At 34.2% G+C, this 17,528-nt stretch overlaps 1 protein-coding gene across 5 annotated transcripts in view; it reads left to right on the plus strand.

Annotated features, from left to right (window-relative positions):
- The window catches only part of LOC127841054 (intraflagellar transport protein 22 homolog), a 219,312-nt gene that overhangs the window by 6,449 nt on the left and 195,335 nt on the right, over nt 1-17,528 (plus strand). For 2 of the 5 annotated variants that reach the window (XM_052369601.1, XM_052369576.1), the window contains 5 exons: nt 153-245; nt 674-772; nt 1,115-1,215; nt 2,470-2,490; nt 7,089-8,028. In XM_052369601.1, the coding sequence (XP_052225561.1) occupies nt 153-245; nt 674-772; nt 1,115-1,215; nt 2,470-2,490; nt 7,089-7,243 (469 nt within the window). In that variant the 3' untranslated portion in view covers nt 7,244-8,028. Of the gene's footprint in view, nt 1-152; nt 246-673; nt 773-1,114; nt 1,216-2,469; nt 2,491-7,088; nt 8,029-17,528 lie in introns of those variants that run through there. The other 3 variants (XM_052369607.1, XM_052369596.1, XM_052369585.1) reach the window with 2 other exon arrangements.

Raw genomic sequence — 17,528 nt, forward strand, 5'->3', positions numbered from 1 at the left:
ATTATTTTTTTACTTTGCAGAACAACAAAGTTTTAAATTGTTTATATAAACTAATGCTAATTTCTTCTTTTGTTTCAATAAAAAAAAGATTTCATCCTTATTGTTCCTTTCAAACTAACATTAAAAAACACAATACTGATTTACCTATTCAGAATTTTAGAGTTTGAAAATCACAACCCTATGGCAGGGCATGGCAGGCAGTCCACTGTGGAAGTGGAGCTCTGGGATTGCAGTGGAGACAAGAAGTAAGCTGTGTACATTTCATTTATGGCTTGAGCTTCAAGTATCATCTCATAAACCAAAGCCATAAGCGTTTCAAAAATGAAATGATAACTTCATCATAAGTCCCATGTTTTTGGTCATGCATTATGTACTATATCACCAAATTGTAACCAGTGTATTTACATAAAAGTCTCTCTACCACTAAAATATTTCCATGAATCTCTTAAAATGCTTTTAATTCTTGAGTGCATTGTCCTGAATTGTATAGACAATCAGTCAAGTGCCTTTGAGACTAGCAAATATGAAGAACATTGTTTTGTAATTTCTCTGGTGCCATTTGTCCCCTGTATTTATTTTTGGCAATTTTATTTGCAATATGAGAATGCCGTAATCAAATGAGGTGTCTTTTTTGTTTCCAAAGCGTTGGAGCATGAGTTGTGTCTTTTTGCAGGTTTGAGACCTGCTGGCCCGCTATGGCCAAGGACACCACAGGAATCATATTTGTGTACAACCCAGACCAGCCCAACCATGACAAAGAGCTGGAGAACTGGTAGCGTGCATTGAACCCTGCTGCAGTTTGAATCTTATATTCAGTGATGTTCATTTAATTGTATTAAAGGCCATAGATTTAAACACTCTGTAACTTAAAATTGATAGTTTGTGTCTCAAAGGTGCATGGTTTCTGACAGCTATTTTGTTTCTTAATGATGCATTTTATCATAGTTTGGTATGTTAAATCAGTTCAGGTCTTTTGTAAGAATTGGATGTTATAAAAATATTTTGAAACATTAAATATACAAATGAATTCTGATTGGTTCGACATACTTTATTCCTATAAGTGACCACAGTTTGTGACATATTCTTTAATCATACCTATTGTACTTTTTTTCAGGCATAATTTTTTCATTGAAGAGCAAGGTATCAAGGAAACGTCATGCTGTGTGTTTGCTCACCACAAACCTAGTTCTCCTGAAAGGGAAAAGTCGCAACTGTGTAAGTATCCAAAGGCTACCCATATAACAGTCAGTTAAATGTTATTTGTCAGTTTCTATATAGGCCGTGCTCTGTGAAAAGGGGGATTAATGCATGTGGTATGGTATTTATCATTTACAGAAAGTCTCTTCATAGCAAATATCCAGTTAAGGCGGAAAGTGTTGTCCCTGATAAGCCTGTGGGGACTGCAAAGACTAATCTGGGACGACACTTTACGCACATGCATTAAACCCCCTTTTTACAGAGCCAGGCTCATTTAAATGTTCACTTATATCTGGTATCAAGTCTGGTGTTTTGGTGTCATCACATTCTTGTATGGTTACAAGTTGTTAGCTCTCCTGAGCAATATGGGCCATGCTCTGTGAAAAGTACTTATTAAAATATGTTTTACCAATATAGAAGTCTCTTTTATCACTGGATGAAGAGACAAGATGGTTTTAACGTTAATTTTTACAAGTTCAATATCCCATGGGTTATGTGTTTTCAAAAATTAGGTTTCCATATCAAATCTAAGAAAAACTGTTTTTCCTCTAGACACTACACAAATTACTCAACATTAATGACCAGGTCAAATGGTAGGAAACCCATATTACCAATCTTCAATTAAGGATTCAATATTAATTTATCTTGGCGAGAATGTTTATTGTTCCCTACCTGTGAAACCGGAGGGGACTTATGGTTTGCGCTCTGTGCGTCAGTCTGTCAGTCCGTCACACTTTTCTGGATTCTGCGATAACTTAAAAAGTTCCTAATATTTTTTCATGAAACTTGAAACATGGACGATTGCAATATGGAGATTATGCACGTCAATTCATTTTGTTCCTAGGTCAAGAATTCTGGTTGCTATGGCAACAAATGTAATAAAAAAATTACTGACAATGGTGGAGTTTCACCGGTAGGGGACCATATTGCTTGACAATCTCTTGTTTCGACTATTTGTGGCCATTTTTGAATCTGAATCAAGTGGATTAAAACATTATGTTGGTAGCTCCATTTCTTTGACAATTTATGTACCTTTAACTCATGTTAGCATTTTAGGGCCATTATGGCCAGACCCTTTTGTGTGCACATGGCTTCTCACTGTAAAGTAAATGTTTGTTTTTGTGTAACTTATTTTTCAACTGTTCATTAAAATTTTATTTCTCTCAAACAGTACATGTTATATACAGTATCTCACAATTGATTATATTCCAAACATAATTGTTCTGTTATTACTATAAACATGCCTTATTAAAAATTTCACGCCTCATATAGCCCCCTCCGCGCACCCTTCTGGTAAGATGTTGTTCCCTGTAGAATCCTTTATTTCTTTGCATGTTTATTTTGATGACAATTTTATTCATATTGTTTGCATTAGCCCTTACCATATCAGTCTAGATTTCCATGGCAAATGATTAAGTATATGTATTAATCATGTATCTCGTTAGCACAGGATGCTTACACTTTTTATGCCCCCGGTAGGGTGGCATATAGCAGTTTAACTGTCCGTCAGTCAGTATGTCAGTGTGTATGTCAGTCTGTCTGTCTGTCCGAAAAAAAAACTTTAACGTTGACCATAACTTTTGCATTATTGAAGATAGAAAGTTGATATTTGGCATGCATGTGTATCTCATGAAGCTGCACATTTTGAGTGGTGGAAGTTTAAGGTCAAGGTCATCCTTCAAGGTCAAACGAAATAATAAAATAAAATTCAAAGCAGCGTTCTCATGAAGCTGCACATTTTGAGTGGTGGAAGTTCAAGTTCAAGGTCATCCTTCAAGGTAAAAGGTAAAAAAAATTAATAAAATTATTTCAAAGCGGCTCAATAGGGGGCATTGTGTTTCTGACGAACACATCTCTTGTTTATTGATGTAATGATGACCATTTTATTAGCTCATCGATTTTTTGAAGAAAAAAAAATGAGCTATTGTCATCACCTTGGGGTCGGCGTCCGGTTAAGTTTTGTGCTTAGGTCCTCTTTTCTCAGAAAGTATCAACGCTATTGCATTCAAACTTGGTACACTTACTTACTATCATGAGGGGACTGGGCAGGCAAAGTAAGATAACTCTAGCGTGCATTTTGACAGAATTATGTGTCCTTTTTATACTTAGAAAATTGAAAATTTGGTTAAGTTTTGTGTTAAGGTCCACTTTATTCCTAAAGTATCAAAGCTATTGCTTTCATACTTGCAACACTTACTAACTATCTTACGGGGACTGTGCAGGCAATGTTATGTAACTCTTGACTGGCATTTTGACAGAATTATGGGCCCTTTATACTTAAAATTGAAAATTTGATTAAGTTTTGTGTTTTGGTCCACATTACCCCTAAAGTATCATATATATTGCTTTCTTACTTGGAACACTCGCAAACTATCATTTAAAGGGGACAGTATAGGACAAGTTGCATAACTCTGGTTGTCATTTTGATGGAATTATGGCCCTTTTTTTACTTAGTAACTTAAATTTTGTGTTTAGATCCACTTTACTTCTAAAGTATCAAGGCTATTGCTTTAGAACTTCAAATACTTTCATGCTAACATGAGGGTACTGTACCTGGCAAGTTGAATTTTACCCTTACCTTTGAATGACCTTGACTATCAAGGTCAAATTATTAAATTTTTCTAAAATTGCCATAACTTCTTTATTTATGATTAGATTTGATTGATACTTTGACATAAAACTCTTACCTGACATACCACATTAGACCCCACCCAAACCATCCAGAATCCCCCCCCCCCCCAATTTTTTTGTTTCCATTTTTTTGTAAAGATCATCTAATAAATGACTACACCCTCACACTCTACCCCCACCGGCCCCCCCCCCCCCCCCAAAAAAAAAAAAAACAATTTTTTTTTTTTTTGGAAACATGGTTAAAAAACAAAAATATTTTTTTTAATTAATTAATTTTTGAAATATATGTACCATCCAACCATCCAACCCAAGAATACCCCCCCCCCCAAAAAAATATATTTTTTTTGCATTTTTTTTTGCATTTTTTGAAGATAATGTAATAAGTGACCACACACCCACACTATACTCTCCACCCCACCCCCTCCCTCCTTTGTGATTGAAGTATTGAAATAGGTCCCTTCACCTTTAAAAGAAAAATAGATGAGCGGTCTGCACCCGCAAGGCGGTGCTCTTGTTTTAATAATGTTGCTGTACTGTTTTGCCTTATAAAAATGCTATATTTAAATGATTTCAGTTTGATTAAAATACATGTAATCAGTTTGTAGTTAAACACTGTGTATTATAGGATCTTATTCGAAAGTTCTGATTTTTTTTAAATCGCAAGTGGAAAATTTTGATCTACTGAAATGTGCTAAATTATTGTAAGAGGTTAGGTTTACAGAAATGCATGCATCTTGACAATTCTGCTTTATGTTGTAAAATATTCTGATTATGTTGTATTGATTATTTATTTGCTCATCTATTCAATGAAAAGTCTTAGCTATACTATTCACCCAAATGTTGGTTTTGGTGTTTGCATAATGCCAAGTTAAGCTAAATGTGCAGCATCTCCATGTAACTCTGAACTGCAATTAAGCTAAATTATGCCAATTTTGGTACTTTGGGATCATTATGCAAGGCCACAGACAGAGGCCCATAACTCTGACCTTCATTTGGGCAGAATTATGCCCCTCATAGTACTTGTTATTCCTAGTAAATTTAGGTAATTATTGGGTGCAAAACGTCTTATTAATAGCTGAAATGAACAACTAGCATGGGGTGGGATGTGGGGCCAGTTAGGTAAAGGCCACTGTTGATAAAAATAGATACAAATTTTGCGCTCCAAAACATCAATAAGGGCGAGCTAACAAACTTTTGTTTGATGGTTACACACTGATATATCAAGAGGTTGCTTTTTGGGCCAGTGGGGTTAATGTCACTGTTACTAAAACCAGAGAAAGAGTATCTGCTTGATAACTTAAGTTTTCATGTAGGTTTTGTACTGTACTTTTGTTTGTAGGTAGCTTACACACAGACCTAAAGTGAGATCGTATTTTGGGCCAGATGGGTCAAGGTCATTCTTTCGTAAACTTAAAATGGTTTACTGCTAGACTACTTGAGTTTTGATGGAGGTACTGGGCTGTAATGTTGTGTGCAAGAAACTTACTTGCAGGCCAAGCTTTAAAAATTATATAAATTCAAATAAATTTATTGGTGAAAAGTTGACAATCAAGTTTCCTGGCATTGTCCCATTTCTTGCTTTCAAGTTATAAATTATCAGCTTTAAGTTAACATAGACTATATCACTGCTAAAACTTCAAGTATGTCTTTGTGGTTATTATATCAAACGACTGACAGAAAATTTATGTTGTACTATCAAAGCGGAAGAACAGTCGAACACACTGTCTTAAAACTGATCTTTTTAGCTATACTAGCCGAAGGCCTGAAGAGCTTATGTCATGGCGTGGTTTCCGTCGTGCGTGCATTAGACTTTTTCTTGTTTACGCGATACAGTCCACAGTTTTCATCCGATTCTTTTCAAACTTGTTCAGTGTCTTTATGTAATAATTAGGACACGAATCCTATTGAAAATGGGTTACATCAGAGTAAAAAGTCCAGAATTATCTCCCCTTGAATTTGAGAAAATTGTGGAATAAGGCTTGTTTACGCAATTAAGTCCACAGTTTTCATCCAATCATTTCCCAACTTTCACAGTGTCTTTATCTGAATGATGAGTCAAACTCTATTGAAAATGAGCAATATCGGAGTTATAAGTCCAGAATTATCTCCCCTTGAATTTGAGAAAAAAAACAAACATTTTGCCATAACTTTTGCAATATTGAAGATAGCAACTTCATGTTTGGGATGCATGTGTATCTCATGGAGCTGCAAATTTTAAGTGGTGAAATGTCAAAGTCATCATTCAAGGTCAAAGGTAAAAAAAATCAAAGCGGCGCAGAAGGGGACATAGTGTTTCTGACAAACACATTTCTTGTTTGTTTACATATAAAGTTCTATCCTTTTGAAACTTCAACGGATGTTTTACATCATCAAGGGCCAGAACCCCATTGAGAGTGAAGAAAATTTGTCCAACTTATTGTTGAAAAGGAGCCATTTGAAGTTTAAATTTTACGTTTCTTCTTGTTTATGCGATAAATTTCCCATTTTGTGTCTGTTTATTTAAAACTTACTCAGATTGTTCATACTATCAAGGGCTTGAGCCCGATTGATTCCAGCCAGTAGAGCGATTCAGGCCCTCATGGGCCTCTAGTTTTGCTCTTGAAAAAGCTAATCTCATGTATTATCTATTGTTTTATTTTCACCATATGTTTCCTCACAATATTAGATGTTTATGATTGGTCCACCTGTCAGTAAACAACTTTTCTTTCTTTTCAGCAGTTTTCATTGTTTCTTCACCATATTTAATGAATACCTCTGAAGTCATACAATCTAAGACATGTTTGATTATAAATTGATGACAAAAAGCCTTAGGAATTGTTGAGTTATGACTCTTGCAATCTTAAATATAATCTATTGTTTCCTTTCCTGCTTATAAAGTGTTTGTAATTATTTGTAATATCTAGAATCAGTTTAATAACCAGTCATGGGGGATTAAATGGCTTACTATAAGTGAATCATATATTAAGTTAAACATCTATTGCATTTGTTTCAAGACTAACAAGACTAACAAGCATTCTATAAAGAAATGTAATATGGTTATCAAACATTTTCTCCATAAATATTTCTTGCATCAACTGTTCATCAAAATGTCAACTGAGTTGGTATGTCCTCTTGCTTACAGACAAACAGGTAAGGTTATATCTTTAAGATAATAAGTAAATGTTCTCTCCTGCTGGTGCAGCTTAAGATTCACTTTGTTTATATCTAATATCCTGCATTAACAAGCACAAAATGATGGTGTTATCTTCCCGATATTTCAGCTCAGTGCTTCAGTAACATCCCGGTGGTTCACACCAACATAGAGGAGGAGGGAGAGTCAGTGCGGAACGAGTTCAGTCAATTCTTAGCGAAACTCACTGTCGCCATGTCAGATAAACGTGAGCAGGAGGAACTAAGCATCATGAACCATCGCTAATCTGGCAATTATTGATTGTAATTGGGTTTATATTATTTAAGGTGTTAACAATGAATTTACAGATTATGCTCCTTTTACATGATAAGTTATTCCATGAAGAAAATGTGAACTTCCTACTAACAAGTCATTATGGTTTTCATAAATTAAAGTTGTGTATTTATTGGGTTAATTTGTGTACAGGAGTTTGATAAAGTAATTAATTGGTGGCTTAATTTGTTTATAGGAATTTGATTTAGTAATTAATTGTATTGAATCTCCCCTGTTAATTTATTTTCATTTCTTTTTTTTTTTTTTAAGGTATTGTTTTAGAATGATGAACTTCAACTGTATAATACAGTACCCTTACATACCATATGATTATAAATTTGTCATGGGGCTTAACATGTGGGGAATAGGGGTTATAGTAGTCCAATAATTTGATTAATTAATATTGAAATTTTATTTTAAAAAAGCAGGTAGAAACCATGTAATCTCATTCCAGTTAAGCAATTAAATTATGCTTTGTGTTTAAATGTAAAATGAAGGAATGAATAAAATTTTCTTTTTAGAGTGTTGATAAAAATTGACTTTCTATAGCATTGGGTTTCATTTTCTTTGAACATTTTTGCAATATACAATTTTTCAATAATGGAAATATTAGTAACATTTTTTTATCGCGAGACAAATTCATACGTACATGTATTCTATGCAGTTTTTTTATGAGGATCATAAATAGTTAAATAGTTAATTATGTGAATCTGTATTAAATTTATGTTAATTTAATTAAATAAATGACCTATATTTTATATTAATTTTGTGTTATACTTGTGTACGTTTTTTTTCATCGATGGTTCAAGAACAATATCACAAGAGATAATCATTATGTAATTGAAAATTGCACGTGCCACAGACACAGGTGCAAAATCTCTCATTGTGGACCTCAACATATGTTTGACCAGTATGCCCACATTTTAACTTTGACCTAAGTGTGACCTTGACCTTGAAATTCGCACCAATGTTTAAAGCATACACTTTCAAAAATGTATGTTGGATGAAGAAAGAAAGCAAACTTTGAAAATCAAAAACCTTTCTTAAGAAATGTATCTTAAAGTATGACTGACATATAACCATTATATTTTCTCTTTGAATTCAAACCTCCTCTAAAGTTTAAAGTAAATTCCTCATTAAATGTTTATTATCTATTGCACAGTTTTACTTTCCCCATCATCAATACAGATAAACCATCCAAATCGTCTGCAACTGAGACATTAGATTGAACCTTGAAATTTATTCTATAATAACCGTTTTCAGTAGGTTTTTGACGGAACTAACTAAGATATTGAGCTGAGTTTTGGTATGTGAGTGTACATCGCCTCATGAACATTAGATAAGGTGTGCAATTCGTTCCGGACCATTGATATTTGGCGAAGATATGGGCCTTGAACTTACATTTTTTGCTATAAAACCGTTTTCCTGACGGGTTTTTTCGAACCCTTTCTGAAATTGAGCTGATTATTATAACGCCGGTAGAGTGGCAAATAGCACCGTCTGTCGGGCCGGCATTTCATTTTCCAAACTTTTTTCGAAACGCGTTAAGATATTAACCTTATATTTGGTGTGTCAGTCTACCTACATGACTTAAGTTACGGATGAAGTATGACTTTCGTTCCGGTCCATTGATTTTTGGCGAAATTATGGGCCTTTGGTTTAGACAAAGAAACCCTCCAGTTCATATTCATGCCAATTATTCATATCACCTCTCTAATTGCTTCCAATTTTCAAATCTTCGACCTCCTGTATCTTTTGCTTGCATTCGCTGCTTCTCTTTCCTTGGCCAATCAAAAGACGTGTTAGATTAACCATCGATACTGTAGATGAAGCATTTAAGATCACAGGAGGCAATTGACTGATCAGAGATGTGTGTACAAGCCGATAAGAAAACATTGAATTTGTCTAGGGGCTTATAAATAGCGATAATCCCTTGTTTATCATGCTAATAAAAGTAATAAAAACACATCTCTTCTGTATTTAGTGAACGTGTACTGTGGGCCCTTTCATGATGAAAAAAAATGCAGTAGGTCCATTATTAAAAAAATGCCTAACTTGACAGCCAGCATTTAAAGTTTTGAAATTATACAAAGAAAACTGTTTAAGCTGCATTTAATGGATAGTTAAGAGCATTACAAATGGTAAGTATTATTTTTTTCGTCACAAATATCATATCTGTAAATACTAGGAGTTATGCAGGAATGGAATCAAATCCAAGTATTCAATTAATTATATAATTATGCAATTCAGCCTATAAGCTATATTGTGGCAGCTCAAGAAAGGAGACACGTAAAGCCACTTCTATGTAATACTTGACTGTTGATTTCACAGGGTGTGAGAAAAGCTTTAAGGACACACTTGGAAATCTGGTTTATGATAACAAATTCAGTGACCTGGAAAATTCCAAATTTTTTCCACGTGCAGAAGTCAAAGGTCGTAGGGTTAAGGTTATCCAGTCTCAAGGTCAAGTTATGTGTGTACCTAGATGCTGGCACCACAAGGTTATAAATCTGGTAAGATTTTTTTCAAAGATGTTTAGATTTAAAGTTTCATTCACATTTGCACCAGCTAGGCTTGAAAGAGAAAAAGCCAGCATGTTTTTGTCTGAAAATTTCATGAAACATAATAACGTCAATACAAATATTGAAACAACGAATTTTTTTCACTTTGTACTATTAACTTAAACTACATATTTTACGTTTCCTAAGGAAGACACTATTTCCATCAACCACAACTGGTTGAATGCTAGCAACATTGACCTCTGCTGGAAGCATCTGCGGTCCATCTGACAGCAGTACAGCTGGAGTGGCAGACTACCGGGGCATGAAGGGTTGGACATAGGGACTATGGGGTTGTGGCAGTCTGAGAAAATAAGCGTATTTTTCGGCATAGCTGTAATAAGCCAGCTTTTCACCTTACCTGACCTTTGTAAGTGTCCAATAAAATTCAAATAAAATTTCCCGCGGCTAGGTACGAATGAATACACTTCATTTATTCCATTGGCTGATTTGAGTATACCACCAGAACATTGGAAACATATCCGCGTCTGTGTAACACTGTTTTACTGCATGAAACAATTTTATCTCTAATGAAAAGGCTTAAAGATAGAACAGTTTTACACTCAATTCTCGACATCAATACAGTTTGTGCGTGCATCTTTTATTTTCAGAGGATTGCTTGCGCAAAAGCGTTTGGCTATGTTCTCATATTTAGTACTTACTTCCATATTCCTGTCTACATGTTAACATGTTAAAGTATAAAGAGCAGTGGAAGCGAGGCCTCACTTTAATGCATTGCATTTCAACCCGCGAGGTATCGGGCCAATTCGCGGCCAGTGTGTGAATGTCAGAGTTTATATACAGGTCATCACCGGAGTTCGCGGCCAGTAAAATAATCGTTTTATAATAAAGACGCTATCCGTGAACTAGGTGACATGGAATTTTCTTTTGACCAGAAATATGTTAAATGAAGATACTCAGCAATATAATTATGGTATGTCAATAATAGATTCTTAATGTGTTTTCAACAATACAATGATACGTATTATTTTTGATTAATTTAACAATAATTATTCCACCATATTTACTATGTATTAAGCATGAGCGCGATGATTCTCGATACTGTTAATAATCGAATCAAAAAGCAATGCCCGACAAACCACTAAAACAGATTTGTTCGAAGAACGCGCCTATAAAAACGGATACTTCGCGTGTGGCCGGTTGACTCATATGTTTTAATTTCCCTTCCATTCTTCTTTTGGTTTTCTGTTTTGTATCTATAGGTTTATGACCAGCAATATGTAATAATGTAAAATAAGCCGCGAAAACTCCGCGTAACATCCCGTACTGCGTGTGATGCAGCTAAGAACTGCACAGAAAAAGACATTCGCTATCCTCGATCTCATTCATTGAACTATCAAAGCCGTATATCTTTTTTAAAAGATATTTCTTGTTTTTATTTTGACAAAAAGCCTCAAACGTTGTCTTTATACATGTCAATAATTATTTACTATTACACCTTTATTGAAAGAAGTTGTGTATTATGTCATAATTTTGTAAAAATAGCGTAGCGAGAATTTTTTTGTAAATGCAGCTTAATGCTTTTTGAATCTGCATGACTTTTTTATTACACACATAGAATATACACTTTATGCCAGGTACAGAGATGAATGTGTACATAGAATGTACACTTTATGCAAGGCACAGAGATGGCTGTGTACATAGAATGTACACTTCATGTCAGGTACTGAGATGGGTGTGTACAAAGAATGTACACTTTATGCCAGGTACAGAGATGGGTGTGTACATAGAATGTACACTTTATGCCAGGTACAGAGATTGGTGTGTACATAGAATGTACACTTAATGTCAGGTACTGAGATGGGTGTGTACAAAGAATGTACACTTTATGCCAGGTACAGAGATGGGTGTGTACATAGAATGTACACTTTATGCCAGGTACAGAGATGGGTGTGTACATAGAATGTACACTTTATGCCAGGTACTGAGATGGGTGTGTACAAAGAATGTACACTTTATGTCAGGTACTGAGATGGGTGTGTACATAGAATGTACACTTTATGTCAGGTACTGAGATGGGTGTGTACATAGAATGTACACTTTATGTCAGGTACTGAGATGGGTGTGTACATAGAATGTACACTTAATGTCAGGTACTGAGATGGGTGTGTACATAGAATGTACACTTTATGCCAGGTACAGAGATGGGTGTGTACATAGAATGTACACTTTATGTCAGGCACAGAGATGGGTGTGTACATAGAATGTACACTTTATGCCAGGTACAGAGATGGGTGTGTACATAGAATGTACACTTTATGTCAGGCACAGAGATGGGTGTGTACATAGAATGTACATTTTATGCAAGGCACAGAGATGGTCGTGTACATAGAATGTACACTTTATGTCAGGTACTGAGATGGGTGTGTACAAAGAATGTACACTTAATGTCAGGTACTGAGATGGGTGTGTACATAGAATGTACACTTTATGCCAGGTACAGAGATGGGTGTGTACATAGAATGTACACTTTATGCCAGGTACAGAGATGGGTGTGTACATAGAATGTACACTTTATGCCAGGCACAGAGATGGGTGTGTACATAGAATGTACACTTTATGTCAGGCACAGAGATGGGTGTGTACATAGAATGTACACTTTATGCCAGGTACAGAGATTGGTGTGTATATAGAATGTACACTTTATTCCAGGTACAGAGATGGGTGTGTATATAGAATGTACACTTTATGCCAGGTACAGAGATGGGTGTGTACATAGAATGTACACTTTATGCGAGGTACAGAGATGGGTGTGTACATAGAATGTACACTTTATGTCAGGCACAGAGATGGGTGTGCGCAGACTTCACGCTAACTAAAAAATCAACAAGTTGTGAAATATTAATCTGGTTACGAGAAATAATTAATTGATATATTCTGCATATTATAAGTGATCTAAATAGTTGGGTTATTGTTTTGTGTTATCTGTTTATATGAAAGCATACTTAATTGCACTCATAATTTAAATATTCGGTGTTGAGCTGTCTGGGAAATGCATGGTACTTATGAAGGCTTGTAATGTTTATAATATCACAGTCATTGCCGAATTGTCGTCTATTTTGTCAAAATAATATCTAGTTGGTGATAACAAATTGGTTCATATTGGAACAAAAGCTAAATCATGACGGCATATTTAAAAAATAATGGGCCAATTATTAATATGCCAATTATGACAGTGGGGCGAATGTGCCATTTTTTGTAATGGCTTGAGTATTTATCAGTATTGTGGTACTTCGAAAACTCTCATCTGAAACTACGAGGCCTACGGTGATTATATTCGGTTTTTGACCATCATATAATGGTGCTAAAAAATCTCCAGGATCATAACTGACCATTTCTCAGGGTCACATGATTTATATATACTCGTATAGAACAAATAATATTCTCTAACACGACAAGACCCATTGATGTAATATTTAGAACTGACCATCACAAATATTTGCCCTTGCAACACCTGATGTCTGTAATTATATGTCATGCAATACAATGTGTACAAGATAAGTATTGATGCAAAGCATCAAAGGGCGTCGGGAATTTCAGTGTAAAAGGCACTCAGTGAAGTTACATGGAACGATTTTTTTTCTACTGTAAATATTAATATATTGGCCGATTATTTTAAACAAAATAGAAAAAGATACTGGTATAACCATTATCTATGATTTTGTGTTATAACCCCCAAATAACCATTATTTATGATGTTGTGTTATATCACCCAAATAACCATTATCTATGATTTTGTGTTGTAACCCCCAAATATTTCATAGTTCATTTTATTTACATTGGTTTTCTTTTTTTACTGGTATCCGTGTGCAGTTTTCATTAATGGAACAGAACTGTGTAGGTTTTAAAAAATCTGCTTCATCTTGTAAGCATAATTTCATATTTTTCTCAACTTCAAGGGGAGATGATTCTGAACTTATTCTTACGTTGCTCATTTACGATAGGGGTTGAGTACTCATTGATATGAAAACACTGTAAAAGTTTGAAAAAAAAATGAATGAAAACTGTAAATTGTATAAAGAAGCTGCATTTCACAATACTTTGAAATTCAGTTAAAGATCATAATAGATTTATTGCTCCGATATTTTTCATTTTCAATAGAGTTCGAGTAATAATGATATAAAAACACTTAACAAGTTTGGAAAGATTCAGACGAAAGTTGTGAAATCTTTTAAACAAGTGGAAATAGTTTATTTTGTCGAATTTAATAGAAAAAAAATCTGAAAATATAGTATTAATTGTAATGGCATTTGGTCTATTCGTTGAAAAACGTTGCTATTTATTTATATAGGACCAACATTTGACTGACATAAAGAAATATAAGGACCAAATCGACAAGAACCAAAATTCAGACTATTCAAGTATTCTAGATATGATCATTCATCAAACAAAAGAGGAGCAGGTACGTATGCATTTGCATTTATGTAAAGTCCTTTTTCATTGAATTAATTAAAACAATAGGGTTGTGCTCATCTGAGTAAAACGAGCTAATGTGTGTTTGTGTGTCTCCGTGCTTGGGTAAGTGTGAGTAGGTGTGAGTTCGACCTTCTACTTTGTTTAATGACATCTGATTCAAAAAAACTTCACGGGAATATTCTTTGGAGAGACCTTCATGAAAATATCACCAATTGTTCCGGTCCATTAATTAATTAGTTCACCGCGCCCAAAAAAGTGTTTCACAATAGAAAACTAAACCATAATTTCTTTGAAGCCAGAATACCGGTTTTATGTTTGTATGTAGCTTCGTATTACGGTCTTCATTTTTCAAATGTTTCCACTAAACCAGAGCTGGCGCCGCCCCATCTTTAAAAATCATTTTGTTGCATCATACAGTTTGCTACAAAATTAGTTTAAATTATGCTCCTTGGTCAAAACTGGCCCCTTCTCGGATGCCATTAGTTTTACTGATGTAGTGAACATGTTTTAATACTATCTTATCCAAAACCTTGAATGCCAATTTTTATATATTTTATTAAAAACATCGTAAAGAGGACCTCTACAAAGGTCAAATCTAGCGCCGCCCCAAGTATTAACAATTTAAAGTAAACATTTTTAGTGAATACAAATGTTTTTGCCTAAAACCGAAATACCGAAAGCTTTAATTTTTTTGCATCCTCTAGATTCCCTTTACAAAGTGATTAAATCTATGTTTTCGTGGTTTAAACTGGCCCGTCCTGGGGTCACCAATTTTACATTGTCTTTTACAGGGAAAAGTACGTTCATATTTGATGTGTATCATTATCTAGAAGTCCTCTACAAAGTAATTTTCAATAATGTAACAGTTGATCCAGCAATGACATTTGTAATATAGAAATATTATAACAGTAGCTATTACAATCTTCTCTGGGACCACACGGTACATATTAGTTTTTATAATATATACATTAGGCATACAGTCCATGAGTATACATGAGCAATTCATAATAACATCCATAAAGGCATGGCATGTGATCAGTATTGAACTTCATAATTGTTAAGTAAAGTACAAATACGTGAAAAGGTCTAGGACAAATTTTTTTGGGGGGATTACAACATTTTTAATATTTTTAAAAATAAATGCTTTATCGATAACATCAAAGACAATACAGACGAATCTACCGTAGAGCGAGAAGTCAAGTTTGAGTTATGAATTATATACAATTAATCATAATAATATTCATACAGTATAAAGAAGTGAAACTCCAGCTGCTGGAGTAGTATTGAATTATTATTAAAAACAATTAGTAGGTCCTTTATTTAAGGCAAGTGACCGATTGCCCAAACAGTACAAAACAGCACAATACAGCACAATACAAAACAACATAACCTCAAATAAGAATAAAGCTGAGGTCACCGCCTTGGAACGGTCAATGCAAAGCATTGGGGGTTTAAACCGGTTTTGGAGCGCTCAACCTCACACTTGGCCCAGCAATATTCATAATACATTTAAGTGAAAATAAAATTTAACCTCATAGCATTGGAACTCAAATTAAACAATAATAAAAGGGAATTAAAACGCATTCAATTTAATTACCATTTAATTACTCAATGGTATTGAAGATACCAGAGCAACAGAGTTACAACTTTTTGAGGAACGATGGAATGAAACTATGAACAAGTTTCAACTACATTCCTTCTTTATAGAAAAAGATTTCTTTGACTAAAAGCTTTATATACATACATAGTTAAGTTTCAGTTGGTGTTTGCACTATCCGATTGCATTAATTCAATAAAGTGTATCATGTCTGTTCCAGTAATATTTAGTCATATACAATTGCCTAATATCATCATATAAGGAATATTCTAATACAAAAATGATATTCATCCTCAAGCACAATGCAATGTTTTTTTCTCTTTAAAGGTATGGCTTCAGGTTTATGCCATCTGTCTGATTCGATATCTAATCTATGGGATGAAACCCTTAATCTACACAGATCAGATCTTAAACGTACGTATACTAACATTTTTTATGTAAGGTTGCAATTCCAGTTTTTAAAACTGCCTGTAACTTATTGCCCTTGATAAATCATTAAGTTTCGACATCCAATTTTGGATAAATGTATCGTTTAATCTAGACCTTACCAAGGGTAAAAAACACTTTTGATCACCTTCACATTGGTTAAGCAATGCATATTGAAAGCCTAAGGTTTTTAACAAATCACAAACAGATTTTGCCTAGGAATGTTTATTTTGTCTATTTATTAAATTCTCACACATGTGGTTTTAAATACACTTTACATACTTATGATCTTCTAACTGTATAATTTTTAACCAATACCGTATTACATTAATTTCTCCTGTAGTTATCAAGAATGTTATACGAAACTCCCCATATACATAATTATTATGTGTTTGAATGTTCACGCCAAGTGGTTTTTTTTGCAAACATTTAAGTGAACTCTTCCAACTCCCATTGACTCAGTTAAGCCCAAGATTTCTGACCCATAATTTAATAATGGCACATCAAGCTGATCAAACAACTCCAATTTGGTATGGATTGAAATTTTTGGATGATTTATTAAATATGAGTTAAGATTAAAAACAGTCTTTGAGGCTTGAACTGCAAGTGTTTCAAAGGTATTTACAAAACATTAGTGATTATGTACTAAGTATGTAAATGATGTAACACTTTCTTATGCTTGGTCTTTTTACAAAAATTAAAAAATTTCCTAAGTTGTCCCCGTTTTTTGAAAACCATAACCTATGCTTATTCGTGTTTAAACATAATTTCCACCCACCACAATATTCCCCTAACAAAGACAAACCTTTAATTAGTTCTTCCTCAGTTGCAGCCATACTTACAATGACATCTGCATATAACAACAAAAATAATTTTATATACCAATACATATTCCTTTAAAACCATTTAACATATAATGTTCTTCTAAGTCATTCAAATAAATAGAAAATAGGAATGGTGATTATGATTTTCAATATCTTACTCCTAATTGTTCTACCTAATTTTATTCTTGATTTCACATTGGTATAGATAGAATGTATGATATGATGCATTTTTCCTATAACGCATAGCTTCAACAGTTGATACCAGATGATATACCTCATCAACTAATCGAACGCTTTGGTGTAAACAACAAATACGGCCTACCATCTCTGTCACTGAGTACACAATTTATGACACAGTGTAACACAAACATGTTATCACAGTTCACATATTTTGCCTGAATCCTACCTGTGCCTCG

Source organism: Dreissena polymorpha, chromosome 1 (genome assembly GCF_020536995.1).
Source record: "Dreissena polymorpha isolate Duluth1 chromosome 1, UMN_Dpol_1.0, whole genome shotgun sequence".
NCBI classification, from domain to species: Eukaryota; Metazoa; Mollusca; class Bivalvia; order Myida; family Dreissenidae; genus Dreissena; species Dreissena polymorpha.